Source organism: Hyperoodon ampullatus, assembly GCF_949752795.1.
Source record: "Hyperoodon ampullatus genome assembly, chromosome: 5".
Taxonomy (NCBI): domain Eukaryota; kingdom Metazoa; phylum Chordata; class Mammalia; order Artiodactyla; family Ziphiidae; genus Hyperoodon; species Hyperoodon ampullatus.
The window spans coordinates 35,734,598-35,757,330 of NC_136918.1; the positions used below are offsets into that span (position 1 = coordinate 35,734,598).

The following is a 22,733-nucleotide window of genomic DNA, read 5'->3' on the forward strand; positions in this document are numbered from 1 at the left end:
AATTTTTGTGTTGTGAGCTTATGGACTTCTGCTTTAAGGAATTTGAGATTTTCACCATTAAGTCTTCTCAAAAGGCAGGTACTCCAAGCTCTACCCACCACCAGTCCCTCCCATCAGGAAACCTGCACAAGCCTCTCAGATAGCCTCATCCACGAGATGACAGACAGCAGAAGCAAGAAGAACTACGATCCTGCAGCCTGTGGAACAGAAACCATATTCACAGAAAGACAGACAAGATGAAAAGGCAGAGGGCTATGTACTAGATGATGGAACAAGACAAAACCCCAGAAAAACAACTAAATGAAGTAGAAATAGGAAACCTTCCAGAAAAAGAATTCAGAATAATGATAGTGAAGATGATCCAGGATATCGGAAACACAATGGAGGCAAAGATCAAGAAGATGCAAGAAATGTTTAACAAAGACCTAGAAGAATTAAAGAACAAACAGAGATGAACAATACAGTAACTGAAATGAAAACTAAACTAGAAGGAATCAATAGCAGAATAACTGAGGCAGAAGAACGGATAAGTGAACTGGAAGACAGAATGGTGGAATTCACTGCTACAGAAGAAAGAAAAAAGGATAAAAAGAAATGAAAACAGCCTAAGAGACATCTGGGACAACATTCACATTATAGGGGTCCCAGAAGGAGAAGAGAGAGAGAAAGGAACCGAGAAAATATTTGAAGACATTATAGTCAAAAACTTCCCTAACATGGGAAAGGAAATAGCCATGCAAGTCCAGGAAGCACAGCGAGTCCCATACAGGATAAACCCAAGGAGAAACACACTGAGACACGCAGTAATCAAACTGACAAAAATTAAAGACAAAGAAAAATTATTGAAAGCAGCAAGGGAAAAGGACCTACAAAAACAAACCCAAAACAATTAAGAAAATGGTAATAGGAATGTACATATCGATAATTACCTTAAACGTGAATGGATAAAATGCTCCAACCAAAAGACACAGGCTTGCTGAATGGATACAAAAACAAGACCCATATATATGCTGTCTACAAGATACTCACTTCAGACCTAGGGACACATAGAGATTGAAAGTGAAGGGATGGGAAAAGATATTCCATGCAAACGGAAATCAAAAGAAAGCTGGAGTAGCAATACTCATATCAAATAAAATAGATTTTAAAATAAAGAATGTTACAAGAGACAAGGAAGGACACTATATAATGATCAAGGGATCAATCCAAGAAGAAGATATAACAATTATAAATATATATGCACCCAACATAGGAGCACCTCAATACATAAGGCAACTGCTAACAGCTGTAAAAGAGGAAATCGACAGTAACACAATAATAGTGGGGGACTTTAACACCTCACTTACACCAATGGACAGATCATCCAAAATGAAAATAAATAAGGAAACAGAAGCTTTAAATGACACAATAGACCAGATAGATTTAATTGATATTTATAGGACACTGCATCCAAAAAGAGTAGATTACACTTTCCTCTCAAGTGTGCACAGAACATTCTCCAGGATAGATCACATTTTGGGTCACAAATCAAGCCTCAGTAAATTTAAGAAAATTGAAATCATATCAAGCATCTTTTCTGACCACAATCATATGAGAATAGAAATGAATTACAGGGGAAAAAACATAAAAAACACAAAGACATGGAGGCTAAACACTACATTACTAAATAACCAAGAGATCACTGAAGAAGTCAAAGAGGAAATCAAAAAATACCTAGAGACAAATGACAATGAAAACACGACAATCCAAAATCTATGGGATGCAGCAAAAGCAGTTCTAAGAGGGAAGTTTATAGCTATACAAGCCTACCTCAAGAAACAAGAAAAATCTCAAACAAACAATATAACCTTACACCTAAAGGAACTAGAGAAAGAAGAACAAACAAAACCCAAAGTTAGCAGAAGGAAAGAAATCATAAAGATCAGAGCAGAAGTAAATGAAACAGAAACAAAGAAGACAACAGCAAAGATCAATAAAACTAAAAGCTGGTTCTTTGAGAAGATAAACTAAATTGATAAACCATTAGCCAGACTCATCAAGAAAAAGAGGGAGAGGACTCAAATCAATAAAATTAGAAATGCAAAAGGAGAAGTTACCACAGACACCACAGAAATACAAAGCATCCTAAGAGACTACTACAAGCAACTCTATGACAACCAAATGGACAACCTGGAAGAAATGGACAAATTCTTAGAAAGGTATAACCTTCTAAGACTGAACCAGGAAGAAACAGAAAATATGAACAGACCAATCACAAGTAATGAAATTGAAACTGTGATTAAAAATCTTCCAACAAACAAAAGTCCAGGACCAGATGGTTTCACAGGTGAATTCTATCAAACATTCAGAGAAGAGCTAACACCCATCCTTCTCAAACTCTTCCAAAAAACTGTGGAGGAAGGAACACTCCCAAACTCATTCTATGAGGCCACCATCACCCTGATACCAAAACCAGACAAAGATATTACAAAAAAGGAAAATTACAGACCAATATCACTGATTAATATAGATGCAAAAATCCTCAACAAAATACTAGCAAACAGAATCAAACAACACATTAACAGGATCATACACCATGATCAGGTGGGATTTATCCCAGGGATACAAGGATTCCTCAGTATATGTAAATCGATCGATCTGATACACCATATTAACAAATTGAAGAATAAAAACCATATGATCATCTCAGTAGATGCAGAGAAAGCTTTTGACAAAATTCAACACCCATTTATGATGAAAACTCTCCAGAAAGTGGGCATAGAGGGAACCTACCTCAACATAATAAAGACCATATATGACAAACCCACAGCAAACATCATTCTCAATGATGAAAAACTGAAAGCATTTCCTCTAAGATCAGGAACAAGACAAGGATGTCCACTCTCACCGCTATTATTCAACATAGTTTTGGAAGTCCTAGCCACGGCAATCAGAAAAGAAAAAGAAATAAAAGGAATACAAATTGGAAAAGAAGTAAAACTGTCACTGTTTGCAGATGACATTATACTATACAGAGAGAATCCTAAATATGCCACCAGAAAACTACTAGAGTTAATCAATGAATTTGGTAAAGTTGCAGGATACAAAATTAATGCACAGAAATCTCTTGCATTCCTATACACTAATGATGAAATATCTGAAAGAGAAATTAAGGAAACACTCCCATTTACCACTGCAACAAAAAAAATAAAATATCTAGGAATAAACCTCCCTAGGGAGACAAAAGACCTGTATGCAGAAAACTATAAGACACTGATGAAAGAAATTAAAGATGATACCAACAGATGGAGAGATATACCATGTTCTTGGATTGGAAGAATCAATATTGTGAAAATGACTATACTACCCAAAGCAATCTACAGATTCAATGCAATCCCTATCAAATTTCCAATGGCATTTTTTATGGAACTAGAACAAAAAAATCTTAAAATTTGTATGGAGACACAAAAGACCCCAAATAGCCAAAGGAGTCTTGAGGGAAAAAAAAGGAGCTGCAGGAATCAGACTCCCTGACTTCAGACTATACTACAAAGCTACAGTAATCCAGACAATATGGTACTGGCACAAAAACAGAAACACAGATCAGTGGAACAAGATAGAAAGCCCAGAGGTAAACCCACGCACCTATGGTCAACTAATCTATGACAAAGGAGGCAAGGATATACAATGGAGAAAAGACAGTCTCTTCAATAAGTGGTGCTGGGAGAACTGGACAGCTACTTGTAAAAGAATGAAATTAGAACACTCCCTAACACCATACACAAAAATAAACTCAAAATGGATTAGACACCTAAATGTAAGATCGGACACTATAAAACTCTTAGAGGAAAACATAGGAAGAACACTCTCTGACATAAATCACAGCAAGATCTTTTCTGATCCACCTCCTAGAGTAATAGAAATAAAAACAAAAATAAAGAAATGGGACCCAGTGAAACTTAAAAGTGTTGCATGGCAAAGGAAACCATAAACAAGATGAAAAGACAACCCTCAGAATGGGAGAAAATATTTGCAAATGAATCAACGGACAAAGGATTAATCTCCAAAATATATAAACAGCTCATGTAGCTTGATATTAAAAAAACAAACAACTCAATCCAAAAATGGGCAGAAGACCTAAGTAGACATTCCTCCAAAGAAGACATACAGATGGCCAAGAAGCACATGAAAAGCTGCTCAACATCACTAATTATTAGAGAAATACAAATCAAAACTACAATGAGGTATCAGCTCATACCAGTTAGAGGGCTTCATCAGAAAATCTACAAACAACAAATGCTGGAAAGGGTGTGGAGAAAAGGGAACCCTCTTGCACTCTTGGTGGGAATGTAAGCTGATACAGCCACTATGGAGAACAGTATGGAAGTTCCTTAAAAAACTAAAAATAGAATTATCATACGATCCAGCAATCCCACTACTGGGCATATACCCAGAGGAAACCACAATTCAAAAAGACACATGCACCCCAGTGTTCACTGCAGCACTCTTTACAACAGCCAGGTCATGGAAGCAACCTAAATGCCCATTGACAGACGAATGGATAAGGATGATGTGGCACATATATACAATGGAATATTACTCAGCCATAAAAAGGAATGAAATTGGGTGATTTGCTGAGATGTGGATGGATCTAGAGACTGTCATACAGAGTGAAGTCAGAAAGAGAAAAACACATATCGTATATTAACGCACATATGTGGAGCCTAGAAAAATGGTACAGATGAACCAGTTTTCAGGGCAGAAATTGAGACACAGATGTAGAGAACAAACGTGTGGACATCAAGTGGGGAAAGCCGAGGGGGGTTGGGGGTGGTGTTGTGATGAATTGTGAGATTGGGATTGACATGTATACACTGATGTGTATACAAATTGATGACTAATAAGAACCTGCTGTATTAAAAAAAAAAAAAAAAGAGGTAGGTACTTAGTAAACGTCCTTGACACTTCACTTAATGCCAAGTCATGATGTATTGATATCTGGTGAGGATTCTCGGTAGCATAGAGTAATTTAAAAAAGGTAAAAAGTGAGAAGGCCATATGAACCCCAGATGACTTTATTCCTATATGCTTAATAACTTGAAACTGTCTGATAATTTCATGTATAGAGAGAATTCAATAACATCATTAAACACATTCAAACTGGGCTTCTAAATGCCAAGAATACATTATCAAAACCACAAATTACTCTACAAGTACCACTTTATTAACAGTAAAAGTACAAAAAAATAATGTTGGTGTAATATTTTCAAAAGCTATATGGTTTCCAGCAAAACTACAAAATGGTTGATTTGCTTAGTTTTCTTTTTATAATAGCTTTACAAAATGTGGCTTCCAACAGGAAAGAAATGCTTGGCTAATGGGTTTATCACTCTCAATTAACAGGATAAGGTGAGAGGTAAGCTGTGTATAAAATGAGAGAAGAGAGATCAATCTTTAGACAACGTAATATTTTACTGACAAAATATTTGGTTTTTTTCCCCCCTTAAAAATAGAAAAGAATAGATTTAGAATACTTCTTGAGAACTGTCATTGCTACTACTTCCTAGGTTTTGAATTTAGTCCTATTAACAAAATGGGATTGTGTATCGGGGTGGGGGTGAAAGCTGGAGAAGAAACTAGAAGTGGATTGGAGCCTGATTGTGAAAGGTCTTGAATGCTTTCCTGATGAATGAGAAATATTCTTGAAAGTTTGGGAACATCAAGTAGGTTTAATAGATTTTCCAGAAAAAGAACTGTGGCAGTATGTAACAGAAATGGAGAGAAATTGGAGAAAAGTAAATTGATAAAGAAGTTATGGCAATAATTTGGGTAAAAGGAAGATATTCCAAAGACACTTAAGAATTGGTGGTAAATTTCTAAATATTAAAAAAAATCTTAATATTAACGGGGAAAAAGTCCCATAAAGTCATAACTAAGAATAACTACTCTATAATAAACCTGACCAGGAAAAAAAATCAGATTATATAACATATAGCAAAGATGAGTTGTATTCCACTGATCTAATATGATTTGGGACCAGAACTATGCTGCCTTAATTAAACAGTGTTTTATTATCTGCAGGGAAATCCCCCCAAATTACTTTTATTTAAAATTTTACTTGGTTATTTTGAGTTTTTAACTTTGCTACATCAACACTGTCCAAAAGAACTTTCTGTGATGATGGAAGTGTAAAATAATCTGCCTTTTCCAATACAGGAGTTACTTACCCACACATGGTTACTGAGTGCTTGAAATGTGACTACTGAAACAGAGAAACTATATTTTAAATATTATTGAATTTTGATCAATATAAATTAAATACCAACACATGGCCAGTGGCTTACTATTTTGGAAGATGCAGCTCTAGATGAATCATTAAGTCTAACTCCATCCCTCCAAAACACATGTACATATTCTCTTTTTTCTCTCCTCCTCCTTTTAAGTATTAATATCAATTTATACTTAAAACTGAGTATAATACATCATACTTAATGGTAAAAGACTGAAAGCTTTCTCCCAAGGATCAGGAACAAAACAAGAATGTTTGCTCTGCAACTTCTATAAAACATTTTAAGGGAGGTTCTAGCCATGGCAATTAAGCAAGAAAAATAAATAAAAGGCATCTTTATTGGAAAGGAAGAAGTAAAACTATCTCTGTAGATGACATGATCTTATATAGAAAATCCAAAGGAATCTACATGAAAAAAACCATTAGAGCTAATAAATGAGTTCAGTAACGTTGCAGGTAGAAGATCAATACTCCCAAATCCATTATATTCCCATATGTTAGCAATGAAAAATCCATAAATGAAATTAAGGAAACAATTTCATTTATAATAGCATTAAAAGAATAAAAATACACAGGAATAAATTTAACAAAAGTAGTGTAAGACATGTACACTGAAAATTATAAAACATTGGTAACAAAATTAAAGATGTAAGTGAATGGAAAGACAGTCTGTGTTCATGGACTGAGAGACATAATGTTGATAAAATGACAATAATCCCCAGATACTTGTATGCCAACGTTTACCACAGCATTATTCACAACAGGCAAAAGGGGGAAACAACCCAAGAGTCCATCAAGAGAAGGATGAATAAACAAAACGTGGTGTGTGTGCGTGTGTGTATATGTGTGTGTGTGTGTATATATATATATATATGTAAAATGAAAAATAATTCAGCCATAAAAAGGAATGACATTCTGACACATGCTACAACATAATGAACCTTGAAAACATTATGCTAAGTGAAAGCAGCCAGATACAAAAGGCCACATATTGTATGATTCTATTTATATGAACAGTCTAGAAAAGACAAAGCCATAGTGACAGAAAATAGATTAGTGGTTGCCAGGGGCTAAGGTAAGGGCAGAATGCGGAGTGACTGCTAATGGGTACAGGGTTTCCTTACAAGGTGATGAAAATGTTCTGGAATTTGAAAGTGGTGGTGATGGCACAACATTGTGAATAGACTAAAACCACTGAATCGTATACTTTAAAGGGGTAGATTTTGTGTTAACGTGTCTCAACATAAAATTTTTTAAGGTGAAAAAGTTGAAAAAGGTGAGATATAACATAAATTCAAGTTGAAACAATGAGTTAATATATTTTAAACATTATGCTAACAAAAGATCAAAAAGTTAATTACCACCCCATGCCAGTGACAGTATGGGGTAAAAACAGTAATAATTTTTGTTGAAGTACAAATGGATATAACTCTGTGAAGTACAATTTGGCAATAATGATCAAATCTAAAAATTGACACACCCTTTGAGCAATCTATGTATCAATATATAAATATACTGATTATATAATTGCATATATACACAAAAATATCTATACAAAAATTATCAGTGGGGGCACTGATTTTTATATGGTAAAAGTTTGAAAATAACACATATATGCTTGTACATGCACAGAATGTTTACAGAAGGATATATATATATTATATATATATAAATTACTTAATTTTAGAAAGCATGGTGACAACAATCAGAAAAAAAAGTGTTATAAAGCAATAGCTGCAAGTTTTCTTATTTTTATTCATCAATACATAGCTGGTATTAAACGATCAGGACTTAACAAAGGAATAACAAGTTTAAAAACCACTCTGGAATGTATTTTAAATTTCAGAATTAAATTAAAAACCTGAAAAGAATAGTTATTAAACATTTTACACAGTGTTCTTCAAGTATGATAAAGTACCACACTCTGAAAAATCTTGCTTAAGGAATTGGAATTTATGTTTTATCCTTACGTACTGAAAAAGTTTAATAAAGCAGGCCCAAGGGTGCTATCACTAAAAGGGTCTTAGCAGGCATTTGAGAAATTGATTTTGGGTGTGTTCCCACCATTCCCTAAATGAAAGGGTTGCTTACTGTGGCTAGACCTTGCAAAGACAATGCATTTTATGCTGAACACCTGTTTTTCTTCTGGGAGCTTGGAAATTTGGTATGTGCTGGACAAAGGATGCCCATGTGATCATCACCAATAAATAACTTTGTGCTGTGTCCATAATGGGCTTCCCTGGGCAGAAAAACTGCATACGTGTTGCTATATTTTCACTGCTCGGTGAAAAGAGTGCTCTGTGGACCCCTCTGGGGAGGAAGAAAGTAGAAGGAAATCTAAACATGGATTCTTCTGGGCATACAGCCTTATAATCTGACTGTAGATCCTGACTTATCACATAGCTGTAATAAATCTTAGCCATAAGTACAACATGCTGAGCCTTGTGAATCCTTTTAGCAAATTTCTCACCGTGGGTAGTGAATGGTTTTCAAGACTCCCAACATACCCTGCTTTAGCAGGAAAAGTATTTTTTGAATGATATGTCATACAAACTTAAAATTAATACAACTTTTACTCTAAGTTTGCTGCTTGTATGCTAGTCCTGCTTTTAATTTGTTGACATTTCCCCTAAAATGCATGTGTATTTATTTTCCTTGTTGATATCATTTTCTGTTAGTTCTTACATATTAACCTTTCAGTTGAAAGGGTTTTAAAATAAAAATATTTAATCACTGATTCTGTCCTTAAGCAAAACATAAGTCAACAAAAAGAAAAAGTGAGGGAGAAAGAAATGTGAAGAATATTGACAAAAGTACAAACAAAATTCTGCTTAAGTATTCTTTATCCATGTGAAAGGTGACACTGACTGAAAAGAGTAGTTTTGGTTTGTATTAAGTATTATTATTTGAAGTTTTCAAAAAATTCCCCCAAAATTTGATATAACCATATAAATATAAACAGAAGATAAAGCCAAATATAATGTCTTAAAGTATAGACTGAAATCAACTAGTTAAACTAGTTAAAAAATTGGAGAAAAAGATTTTTACAATCTATTAAATTATGCACCATTTGCTTTTTTTAAAATGTGTGAGCACAACTTCTACTTAAACATCTCCGAAGATATTTTATTTGGGGTGAAAAATGTTAGATTCTGCTGTTCTGGCTATTTATCTCTAGGAGAAAGAAGGCTTTTTAACAAAAGAAGTTTAGAGAGAAGCACTAATCAATTTAAAGTTATAAAGTTATAACTAATTATTTTAATGTGAACACCTATAAACCTGGTCACTAAAAATCTAGTCACTCAATTAGACTTCAAAAATGACTCTTTGAATATATGGCATTGTGTAAATGACCACTGGTCAGATAGCGAAAGTTATTCATTTTAATTTAAAAATAAAATTTCTTATTTCAACATTTCTGCTTTGCAAGTGTATAGAAAAAGAACAATCAAAAAAGGACGGTACTGCTTCATTTACTTTAACAATTACAGCTTAGTGATAGAACACTGTAAGCACAATGTATTAGAGAAAATAATGCTGTGAGTTTTGTATCTATATCAAAACCTACAAAAGAGAAAACAGAATTATTTAAATATGGCAATGAATGGAACTTACATAAGTTGATGTTTCCAAGCTATCTGTGTTGACCAGTACTGGAGGAGGATTTGCCTTAGAGAAAGAATTGTAAATGTATTAGGCTTAACAGGAAAATGGACACATTACATAATAATGTTCACAAATGTTAGAAGCATATGAAAGATTTGCTATTTCTTTAAGTATAATTTTATATGAACTTTTCATATGTTAAACTATGTATCCAGTTTCTAGCACCAATAGAAAGATTTAGGTATAGGCAGTTGTTATATTTGCTTTTGAGAAATAAGTTCTTATTTCTGCTAAAACAGACACAATTTTCTTAAGATTTGCAAAGAAGTTCACCAGCCTTCTCAAAAAATCCACAAATATTCTCTAGCATAACAAACAACTCTTCCTAAATTGGTTAGAAATCATTTGCTTTTCTAGTCTCAAGGATCCCATGAAGATTCCAATCATTTTATCACCCAGAAAAAAAATTCTGTCCCACACTGAACTGTGTTTAAACACTGGAATAAAAAAAAAAGCCATACAAAGAAATCAATCGCAAACTTTTAGAATACTGGAAACACACTCAACGTAAAAGCCCTCAATTGTTATCAACTGCAACTACTGCTTTCCATGTGTTATTCTAGACCACTCACAGAATAACTAGTGGTCAAAAAACCCCACAAAAAAACCAAAAAAACCCACAAAAAAACAAAAACAAAAAAGCCAAGTAGAATAATAACATAGGTCTAATTAAGTTTAGAATGAGAAAAGCTTGGCTTTCTGCTTAAGTTGAAAAGTGTTTATTATGTAGGTGCAATAAAACTTAAAGAATAAAATGCAATTAATACCAAATGAAAAACAGACCAGAATATACTAGAAAACTGATGTGATTCCTCTTAAAATTATCTTTCTTCTGCATATTTAAGAGTATAAAGTTACCAAGTCAAATGACATCTTCAGAGAATCAAAAAGATGACTATCCTTTAAATAAATTTTAAGAGATGTGTTTAAACATTAACAGTTCTTCTACTCTAATTAACTAAAGAATTACACAAAAAGGTTGTATGAAGGAAACATAATACACAAAATAACCGTTTTCTTCCAAGTGTATGGGCTTTTCTAAAAGGTGAATGAATATTTAGAATTCAAATGTTTTACATTGTTTTCAGCAAAGTACTAGATCTGGATGATCATATGATAAAATGCTTAAAGACAACACCACTGCATGCTTAAATAATTGTACAGTATGCGTCTCAGCTACATAAAGCAGCAAGTTAAAAATGAGTAGGGACAAGGATTTACTGTACAGCACAGGGAACTATATTCAATATCTTGTAATAACCTATAATGGAAAATAATCTGAAAAAATGTATATAACTGAATCACTTTGCTGTACACCTGAAACAATAAAAAGTACCCTGAAAAAAACAAACAAACAAAATGAGTAGGGAATACTTTAATAAATATAAACATGACACTAACTACTTTATGTGTAGTCCTACCTTTGACTATAATAGTCTGTTTTCGAATGATTCAGTGAAAAGCAAACCTAATAGGTAAAAATACTATTTGTGAGAATGATATTTAAGCAAAGCTAGTCAACTAACAGACATTTGAGATTTTATGAACATTTGAAATTATTCATTTCCCAATGACTACTGAGATTTCTCAAATTGATATTTTAATTCATTAAAAAATTAATGGTGGGCCTCCCTGGTGGCGCAGTGGTTGAGAGTCCGCCTGCCGATGCAGGGGATACGGGTTCGTGCCCCGGTCCGGGAGGATCCCATATGCCGCGGAGCGGCTGGGCCCGTGAGCCATGGCCGCTGAGCCTGCGCGTCCGGAGCCTGTGCTCCGCAACGGGAGAGGCCACAACAGTGAGAGGCCCGCGTACCGCAAAAAAAAAAAAAAAAAAAAAAAAATTAATGGTACTTCACCTTTTTTTGCTTAAGAAAATACAGAGGAGGGCAAGAAAGAACAAGGCTATTTAAAGTTATAAAAGAAGTTACATTATTCAAAAATTATGGCAAGAAAACCATTTGGTTCTCTCTGCTCATTTATTACCAAAAATATAGTGGAAAAAGTTGTTTATTACCAAAATCTAACTTATACCAAAATTATCACAACAGTAGCTGTTCATGATCACCAACTCATCATCACTGTAGATAAGTTATCTTTTGATTCTAGTCATATAAAAAGTCTAACTGATATTGAAATACATACAAACCAAACTATATAAAGGGTTAAATTTACTTCAAAATAAAATAATGACAATGAGAGATCAGGAGAAGAAGGGGCTATGGATCATATAAGAGTACATGAATTGAGGATTGTTGTAGTTGGGTGATAAGTATACATGGGAGTTCACTGTACTACTACCTTTATGTCTGAGCATTTTTGAAGTTTTTCATAATATACAGCAAAACAATTATATTGAGTCAAGTACTCAGTTTGTAAGAGGTTAATAACTAATACAGTTGTGACATATTATAGGTTAGAGTTGCTATTAAGATATTAGCATTCCCATCATAAAATTAATTTCAATTTTAAAGTTCAGTTCTGAATAAAGAATAATACAGACTAGTAAAAATAATTTGTAATTTTGACTTAATGAATATGATTAGATAATTAATATATATACAATAAGTTTATTTGTAGATGTATCTTAGAATTAATATGAGTGAATGATCACACCTGAAGGGAAAGCATGGGAATAAAGGACTTGAAACTGAACAAAAACTGGGAATGTTCACAATGCGGATTAAGAAAGAATTTCATTCAAAACTAATGTCAAGATTAGACAACCTAGCAATTTGAAAAAGACATATCACAAAATATAGTTTAAAATAAGAGCCTACGTAAATGACGCTCAAGAGGCATGATTTGACGGCCTCAAGTTTTAGCCGCCTAAAATAATGATAAAAATATTTAAGACTGTGTAGCAGGTAGAGAATTAAAACATTACCTTAAAATTTACCCTTACTAACTTGAGATTTTCTAAATTCTTATATTACAGAATACAGAAATGGTATCTGACAAAGTAGTACTCCATTCCTTTCAAATTTGCAAGTGGTGGGAATGAGGTAGCACAATGGGCTTGGAGGGTATGATATACAACTCAGAAAGACATAATAACCTAGCGCCAAAGCCAGAACAGGTACTTCTGAAGGAAGAGATAGAGAAAAATTTGGCCATGGAATTTGCTACTTTCAGATAGCTGAAGTAGAGAGCACTAAAATAAAAAACAGTAGCGAATCTGGATAGTTTAAGACCTCGGGATCTGTATCTAGGACAGGGGATAGCAGAATAGTAACATGGAATTATCAGCTTTGCTTAGGGAGGAAATCAAACAACAGCAACAAGACTTGAGAATAATCTATGTGAAAGTTATTTCAAATGAAGAAAAAAAACCCTTCCCTGCACCTCACTTTAAGTGACACTTATCAAAAGACATGGTTCTACATCTCTCTCTACCCTCACTCTACCATTCAATGACTTTGAATATACAGATAAATCACAAGTATTACTGAAACTTATTTTTTCCATCTGTAAAGAGATATACCTTTACCCAAGAGGGCTGTGTGAGGACCTAGTGAAGTAATATTAAAAAAAAATGTGTTGTAAACCACAGAAACCTATTGCTAATCCATTATTATTTACTAACGATATATACCATTGTGTATGTTTCAACTTAGACAATAATGAAGTCCTATAATTCACTTAGAAATGGGGTTGATTAGTAAGGGGGCAGGGATATACCAGAAAGAGAAACTTAACAAACCCCTAAAGAATATGACACATGAATTAATAACAAGACTTAAGAAACATAATTTTGCTCATCCAACTTTTACTATTTCATTAATAAAGGGCCTCATAGGGTCCTGCTGCTGTTAACACACTGCAGCATCCTTACACAATTTCAGAGCACAATATTACATCTTAAAAATTTTGTGTTAAAATAATTCTAAGATCCAGTTACTTAAAAACAGGCCAAAATTAGGAGTTTAGAAAATGCTTTTATGCTGTATACTATATTTCTCCTTCTTAGCATGTATCAAAGTTTCATTATATTATTGGCATAGTGTCTCTTTCTCCCCTACTAAATTATAAACAGATGTTTTTCAAACACAGAACTCACAAACCCCAGAGAATACATCTTGGATTCTAATTTGAGACACACTGCATTAAAAGTTAAGTGCTGTCACTTCAGTGATCACTGTAAGTTAAAGTGATTGTAAAAACAAATAGGGTGAATTCTGGGAAGATGGCAACACAAGAAGTCCCATAATTTTGTCTCTCCATCTAGATAACAACTGCACTGGCAAAAGCTCAACTGCCAGTGTGATGTAACTATTTTGGAATTCTAGTCTATTGAAGGCTTACAACTCCCAGGGGAAGTATTAGATGGCAAACTGTGGTTAATCCAGTCAATTTCAGTTCTTAGCACAGTAGCAGCTACCCAACTCCCACCCCTCTTAAATGTTCCTGGAGAAGCTGGCACAAAGCCTGCATAAACCGGGGTGGAGTGGGGATGGGGGTGAGCAGCAAAAAAACACCCTGTTCTCCAAATATAGGGAATCAGTGCTCTTACTGCTGCTTCTGATCATGGAGGTGCAAAGAGGCAGTGGCCATTGTTGCTGAACCTCCCCCAATTGATGTAAATCTCTCCCTCTCTGACTGAAGTGACTCCCAGGAGATTTAAAGGGCAAGTGTCTCCCCCCACAATTTCATTTTTCTCTTTTTCCCCTTTTGAAAGCCAGACATCGAAGATTAGAATATTCAAAAGCAACCACATATATGAGGAAAATTAGAAAATCACTGCATATGCCTGGGGAAGGTACAGGCATAGAAAAAATCTGCGAAGATCTTAAAGTTATACCATAGGCTGATTTTTAGCACAGAGATAGCCTACAGCAATCAAAAAAACAAAAAACCCAGCAAACCCTAGGAAAGGGGAGAATCAGGTTTCCAGAGAAATCATAAGATTCAAACATCAAATTTTCAACAAGAAAAAAATCACAAGGCATGCAAAGAAACAGGAACATATGGTCCATTCAAAAGAGAGAGAGAGAGGAAAAAAGAAACTGTCTCTGAAAAAGAGCTGGTGGCATATCTATTAGACAAAGGATTTAAAACAACCACCTTAAAGATATCCAAAGAACTAAAAGACAAGGTGGACAAAGTCAAGAAAATGATGTATGAACAAAATGGAGATAAGAGATAGAAAGCCTAAAGAGAAACCAAAAGGAAATTCTGAAGCTGAAAAGTATAATAACTGAAATGAAAAATTCACTAGAGCAGACTGGAGCACAGAGAAGAATCAGCACACCTGAAGATAGGACAATGTAAATTATTAAGTCTGAAAACAGAAAGACTGAAGAAAAGTGACCAGAGTCTAAGAGACTTGTGGGCCATCATTAAGTGGACCAACACACACATTGTGGGAGTCCAAGAAAAAGAAGAGAGAGATCAAGGGGCAGAGAAAATATCTGAAGAAATAATGGCTAAAATATTCCCAAATTTGATGAAAGACATGAATATAAACATCCAAGAAGCTCAACAAACTCAAGATAGGATTAACTCAAAGAGATTCACACTCAGACACATTATAATCAAACTCCTGAAAAGACAACGACAGGGAGAATTTTGAAAGCAGCATGAAAAAGTGACTCAATATACAAGGGATCCTCAATAATATTAATAGATTTTTCATCAGAATTCTGGAGGTCAGGAAGCAGTGGGTTGGTATATTCAAAGTGCTAACAGAAAAACACTGCCAACCAAGAACCTTGTATCCAGCAAAACTATCCTTCAAATATGAGGGAGAAATTAAGACATTCCCAGATAAACAAAAGCTGAAGGAGATCATTACCAATAGACTGGCCCTGAAAGAAATGCTAAAGGGAATCCTGCAAGTTGAAATGAAAGGACACAGGACAGCAACTTGAGGTGTTTGGAGAAATAAAGACCTTGGTAAGGATAAATACAAAAAAACTCTTATTATTTTAATAGTGTTTTGTAACATCACTTTTTGTTACCTACATGATTTAAGAGAGTAATATTTTTTAAATTATATTTAAAAAATTAGTCTAAAAGCTACTTATTAGTACAGAAGTGAAGTCAACATTAGTAACATTAGTAAATAACTAAAATCAATTACTAGTCCAGAAGCTAGTATTATAGTAACTTGTAATTCCACATTTGTTTTCTACATAATTTAAAAGATGAATGCATTTAAAAATTGTTAATTTATGTTTTTGTTCATACAATGTATAAAGTTGTAATTCTGTGACATCAACAACTGAAACGGGTGAGGATGGAACTGTTAAAAAGCAGCAGAGTTTTTGTACATTACTGAAGTTAAGCTGGTTTAAATTCAAATTAGAGTGTTATAACTTTGGGATGTTAAATGTAATCCCTATGGTAACCACAGAGGAAATAGCTAAAGAATATACACAAAAGGAAATGGGAAAGGAATTTAAACACTTCACTACCAAAAAATCAACCAAACAAAAAATAAGACACTAATGCAGGAAATAAGGTACAAAAAACCTATAATGAATACCAAAAACAAATAGCAAAATGACAGAAGTCTCTCCTTATCAGTAATTACTTTAAATGTAAATTGATTAAACTCTCCAATTAAAAAAAACAAACAAACAAACAGCAGAATGGATAAAAACACATGACCCAACTCTATGTTGTCTACAAGAGACTCTGCTGAGATCCAAAGACACAAACAGATTGAAAGTGAAAAGGTGGAAAAAGATATTCCATGCAAATAGTAACCAAAAGATAGGACTGACTATACTAACATTAGACAAAATAGAATTTAAATTTTAAAAAGTTACAAGAGACAAAGGACATTATATATTAATAAAAGGTTCAAAACAGCAATAAGATGTAACAATTACTAACATTTATGTACCTAATGACAGACCATCAGAACCTATGAAACAAAAAAATGACAGAATTAAAGAGAGTAGACAGTTCTACAATAATAGTTGGAGATTTCAATGCCCACTCAAAATAATGTGTAAAATAACCAGACAAAAGATAAGTATGGAAAAAGATGACTTAAACCATCCTGACCTAACAGACATATTTAGAACATTCTGTCCAGCAACAGGATACATTCTTCTCAAGTGCACTTGGGTCATTTTCCAGAATATACCATATATTAGGCCACAAATTAAGTCTCAGTAGATTTAAAAAGTCATCATACAAAGTACCTTTTATGGCCAAAACGGATGAAGATAGTAAGCAATAATAGAAGCAAACTAGAAAATTCACCAAGCTGTGGAAATTAAACAACATACTCTTAACCACTGAATCAAAGAAGTAGAAAAGCAAACTGGAAAAGACTTAAATGAAATGAAATGAAAACACAACATACCAAAGCTTATGAGACACAGCAAAAGCAGTGGTAAGGGGGAAGTTTACAACTACACGTTTACCTTAAAAAACAAGAAAGACCTCAAGTCAACAAACTGAACTTTACAAATCAAGGAACTAGAAAAAGAACAAACTAAACCCAAAGTTAGTACAAGGAAGGAAATAATAAAAATTAGAGCAGAGATAAGTAAAATAGAGAACAGAAAAATAATAGAGAAAAAAGACCAACAGTTGTTTTTTGAAAAGATCAACAAACTGACAAACTTTTAGTTAGATGGACTAAGGAAAAAAGAGAGAAGACTAAATTACTAAAATCAGAAATGAAAGTGGGAACATTATTACTAATTCTACAGAAATAAAAAGGACTATAAAGGTATTATGAGCAAATGTAAGCCAACAAATTGGATAACCTATACAAAATGGACAAACTCCTACCAAGGCTGAATCATGAAGAGAAAATTTAAATAGGCTTTATAATTAATAAGGAGATTGAATCAGTAATCAAAAATCTCCTGACAAATAAAAGCCCTTGAAATCTGATTGCTTTCCTGGTGAATTCTACCAAACATCTGAAGAACTAACATCAATTTTTCTCAAACTTTGCCCAAAAATTAAAGAGGAAGGTACATTCCCTAACTCATCCTATGAGCCAGCATTACCCTGATACTAAGGTCAAAGGCAAGGACACTATAAGAAAACTGCAGACAAATATCCCTTATGAATATTTTTTTTCCTTTTTTTTTTTTTTTCAGTACGCGGGCCTCTCACTGCTGTGGCCTCTCCCATTGTGGAGCACAGGCTCAGTGGCCACGGCTCACAGGCCCAGCCGCTCCGCGGCATGTGGGATCTTCCCAGACCGGGGCACGAACCCGTGTCCCCTGCATCGGCAGGCAGACTCTCAACCACTGTGCCACCAGGGAAGCCCCCTTATGAATACTGATCCAAAATTCTCAACAAAAACTGAATTTAGCATCATATTAAGAAGATTATATACCATGACCAAGTGGGATTTATTCCTGGAATGCAAGGATGATTCAACATATGAAAACTGATCAATGTAATACACCACATCAACAGAATGAAGGAAAAAAAGCAACACGATCATCTCAATCGATGCAGGAAGTATTTGACAGTATTCAACATTCTTTCATGATAAAAACGTTTAACAAACTAAGAATATAAGGAAACCACCGCAGCATAATAAAGGTTGTATATGAAAAACCTACAGCAAACATCATACTTTCATGGTGAAAGACTGAAAGCTTTCCCTCTAAGATCAGGAACAAGTCAAGCTGGCCCACTTTCACCACTTCTATCCAACACAGTATTAAAAATCAGTCAATTAGACAAATAAGAAAAATAAATGACATTCAAATGAGAAAGGAGGGAAATTATGTGTCTTCTGATAATATGATCATACATGTAGAAAACCCTAAAGAAACCACACAAAAACCTGTTCGAACTAATAAACTTAGCAAAGTAGCAGGATATGGTCTACACACAAAAATCAGTTGCATTCCTATACAATCTGGAAAGAAAATTACAAAAACAATTCCATTTATAACAGCATCAAAAAGAACAAAATAATTAGGAATGAACTTAGCCAATGAGGTGAAAGATTTGTGCATTGAAAACTATAACGTTGCTGAAAGAAATTAAAGACAACAGAAATAAATGGAAACACATTCCCTGTTCGTGAAATATTAATACTGTTAAGATGTCAATACTACCCAAAGCAATTTACAGATTTCATCCAATCCCCATCAAAATTCCAATGATGTTTTCTGCAGAAATAGAAAAATTCAACCTAAAATTCATATGGAATCTCAAGGGATCTGAATAGACAAAATAATTCTAAAAAGGACAAAGCTGGAGGACTCATACTTTCTCATTTCAAAACTTACTACAAAGCTACAGTACTCAAAAGTTTGGTACTGGCATAAAGACAGACATATACCGATGGAATTGAATAGAGACTGCAGAAATAAACCCTCACATATATAGTCAAATTGTTTTCAACAAGGGTGCTAAGACCATTCAATGGGGACAAGATAGTCTTTTCAACAAATGGTGCTGGGAAAACTGGATATCCAAATGCAAAAGACTGAATTTGGACCCTTACCTAACATCATATACAAAAATTAATTTAAAATGGACCCATGACCTAAATAAAAGACCTAAAAACTATAAAACTATAAGAAGAAAACACAGGGTAAAAGCTTCAGGACACTGCATTTGGTAGTGATTCACTGGATATAACACCAAAGGCACAGGCAACAGAAGAAAATGTAGACAATTTGGACTTCCTAAAAATTACAAATTTTGTGCATTAAATGACACCATCCACAAATTAAAAAGGCAACCCACAGAATGGGAGAAAATATTTCCAAATCATATATCTGATAAGGAACTAATATCCAGAATATATAAAGAACTCCTAAAACTCAATTTAAAAAACTGCAATGCAATTCAAAACTGGGTAAAGGTGGGCTTCCCTGGTGGCGCAGTGGTTGAGAGTCCGCCTGCCGACACAGGGGACACGGGTTCGTGCCCCGGTCCGGGAAGATCCTACATGCCGCGGAGCGGCTGGGCCCGTGAGCCATGGCCGCTGAGCCTGTGCGTCCGGAGCCTGTGCTCCGCAACGGGAGAGGCCAAAACAGTGACAGGCCCGCTTACCGGAAGAAAAAAAAAAAAAAGGTAAAGGACTTCAATAGACATTTCTCCATAGAATATATGCAAATGGCCAATAAACACATGAAAAGATGTTTGACATCACTAATCATTTGGGAGCTGCAAATCAAAACTACAATGAGATACCACCTCAAACCCATCAGGCTGGCTACTATCATGAAAAGAGAATATAAGGAGTGTTGGTAGGGATGTGGAGAAATTGGAACCATTGTGTTCCGCTGGTGGGAATATACAATGATACAACATTGGAAAATAGTATGATGGTTCCCCTAAAAATTAAGTTACAAAGTGATCTAGTTATTCCACTTTCAGGTATACACTCAAAAGAATTGAAAGCAGGGTCTTGAAGAGTTGTCTGTACACCTATGTTCACAGCAGCATTATTCACAAGAGCTAAAATGTGGAAGCAACTCAAGTTGTTCATTGACAGATGAATGGATAAGCAAGGTCTCATATATACATAAAATGGGATATTATTTAGCTTTCAAAAGAAGGGAAATTCTGATGCTACATATGCTACAACACAGGTTATCCTTAAGGACATTATACTAAGTGAAATCAGCTAGCCACAAAAAGACAAATACTGTTATGATTTCACTTCCATGAGGTTCTTGAGTCAAAACCATAGACACAGAAAGTAGAATAGTAGTTGCCAGGGCCTGGGGGGGGAGGGAGGAATGGGGAATTCAGTGTTTAATGGGTATAGTGTTTCAGTTTTGCAAGATGAAACAAGTTCTGCAGATGGATGATGGTGATGTTTGCACAACAATATGAATGTACTTAATACCACTGAACTGTAAACTTAAAAACAGTTAAGGTGGTAAGTTTTACATTATGTGTATTTGATCACAATAAAAAAAATGGAAAACAAATATATGACCTCAATCTAATTATTAAAATGCATCAAACACAAATTGCGGGATAGTCTACAAAACGACTAGCCTGTTCCCTTGTAAAAGGTCACACACATGAAAGATTGTGTAGCTACTTCAGATTAAAGTAGACTCATGAAAACTAACTGTGGTCTTGGATGTGCCAAAGTACCTGTTTTTGTTTTTCATATTAAAAAAACATTATCAGGGCAACTGGCAAAACAGAATTACAGTGGGTAGTATTATATTAATGTTAATTTTCTGGTTTAGCTCACTGCACTACGGTAATATTTTTGTTCTTTGGGAAAATATTTAGTATTGTAAAGTATTAATATTTAGCGGTAAGAGGGGCATGAATAAAACTTCCTTTTAACTGGTTTACAAAAAATAGTATTATACTCAATTACAGAAGAACAGAAATGGTAAAGCAGATGTGGCAGGTAAAAATATTAACAATTGGGAGATGTGGGTCAAAGTATATGGAATTTCTTTGTACAATTCTTGCAACTTTCTGTAAGTCTGAAATGATTTGAAAATAATATAAAGACAAACCAACATAAAACCAACAAAAACCCCCAAAACACAAATAGAACAGTGGCACTGCAGTCAGATATTAGTGTGTGGTTTAAAAAGGCTCATCAGGGCAATCCAAGTATACTATTCTATTTAAGATTACTAGTAAAATGAAAATGTATCAAGCCATGTTTTAGATGATACTAATGATCAAATCATTTAAGAGTCAACACTCAAATGTTCTGTGGAACCTGAATTATCCAGAAGCAACAGGATTTCTATACTGGTTATACCTCTAATGTTAACTACTCTCATGTCATGTGGGAGTTATTTGTTAAGTTGTGATTTGCATAAACAGAGAGTAGGCTCCTAGAGGACAAGAACAATGTTACATTCATCTTAGTATCCACATGATTGGAACAATAACAAATAATTGAACAAAAACCAATCCCTCCAAAGCACCTGTTTGCGTGTGAACAGAGACTTTCACACAAACACACAAAATTAGCTATAAAGCATTTTCAACAATACTTTAATTACCCGATAGCTCCTCAAAACTGGTAAAAAAGGCGGTCTAAAGAATCTGGTTTTAAAGCAGAGTATTTATTCTGGGTGTATATTTAATAGGCCAGTATCATAGAGATTATATGATTTTATCTCCAGCAGGAAGAGCTAGCATCTGTTATACAACTACTGTGTGCTCAGTTTCTATGTGGAGAAACTGAGGCTATGAGAAACTGAGTAATGTCCCCACCATCACACAACCAGGCAAGGGTGAGGCCAGGAAGTGGTAGGGTCAGGTGTCACTATAAAGTCCAGGTTCTTTCTGTAACTTCAAAAAGTCATTCAATGTATCCTTTTCTGTACCACTCTGAGTAATAAGCATGATAATTCCTACTGCAGAGGGTTTTCATAAAATTTAAATGACATAATCAATATAAAAGTACTGTGAAAGTTTAAAGTTCTACAAATAATCAAAGACAATATTAAAAAAAATTATCATCTACCTAGCTATTTGTCTGTCCTCAAACTCATTTTAAGTAGTCAGGGAGGCGTCAGCCACCCTTTTTCATAGATGATGGGAGTAGAAACTCAGAGAGGTTAAGTAACTTGTTTGAGTCACAAAGTAGGACTAGAATCTAAATCTTGTATCTTCTGTTTCTACTTCTATTACATCCTGATGCATCTAAAATATAAAGTAGTAGATCTTTAGAAGAAAAATATCTATTTAAAATGTTAAAATCAGGTTATGTATTAGGTGTGGATTTCAAAATTCAATTGGGGACAAATATTTTAATCACTTTTATTAATTTTATAACGTGCGTTATACTCAGTTACTCAGGCACACACTTACTTATTCTGGAAAATGAGGCACACCCACAGCTTTCTCACATAAACAACATCAATGG

At 34.3% G+C, this 22,733-nt stretch overlaps 1 protein-coding gene across 21 annotated transcripts in view; it reads right to left on the reverse strand.

Moving 5' to 3' along the window:
* Positions 1–22,733, reverse strand: part of DLG1 (discs large MAGUK scaffold protein 1) — a gene marked incomplete at both ends in the record, with an annotated part of 293,223 nt that overhangs the window by 127,094 nt on the left and 143,396 nt on the right. For 17 of the 21 annotated variants that reach the window (XM_079704322.1, XM_079704323.1, XM_079704311.1 and 14 more), the window contains one exon: positions 9,884–9,937. The exons of the other annotated variants lie outside the window; for them this stretch is intronic. In XM_079704322.1, coding sequence (XP_079560448.1) covers positions 9,884–9,937 — 54 coding nt within the window. The remainder of the gene's footprint in view (positions 1–9,883; positions 9,938–22,733) is intronic. 21 annotated transcript variants of the gene reach the window in all.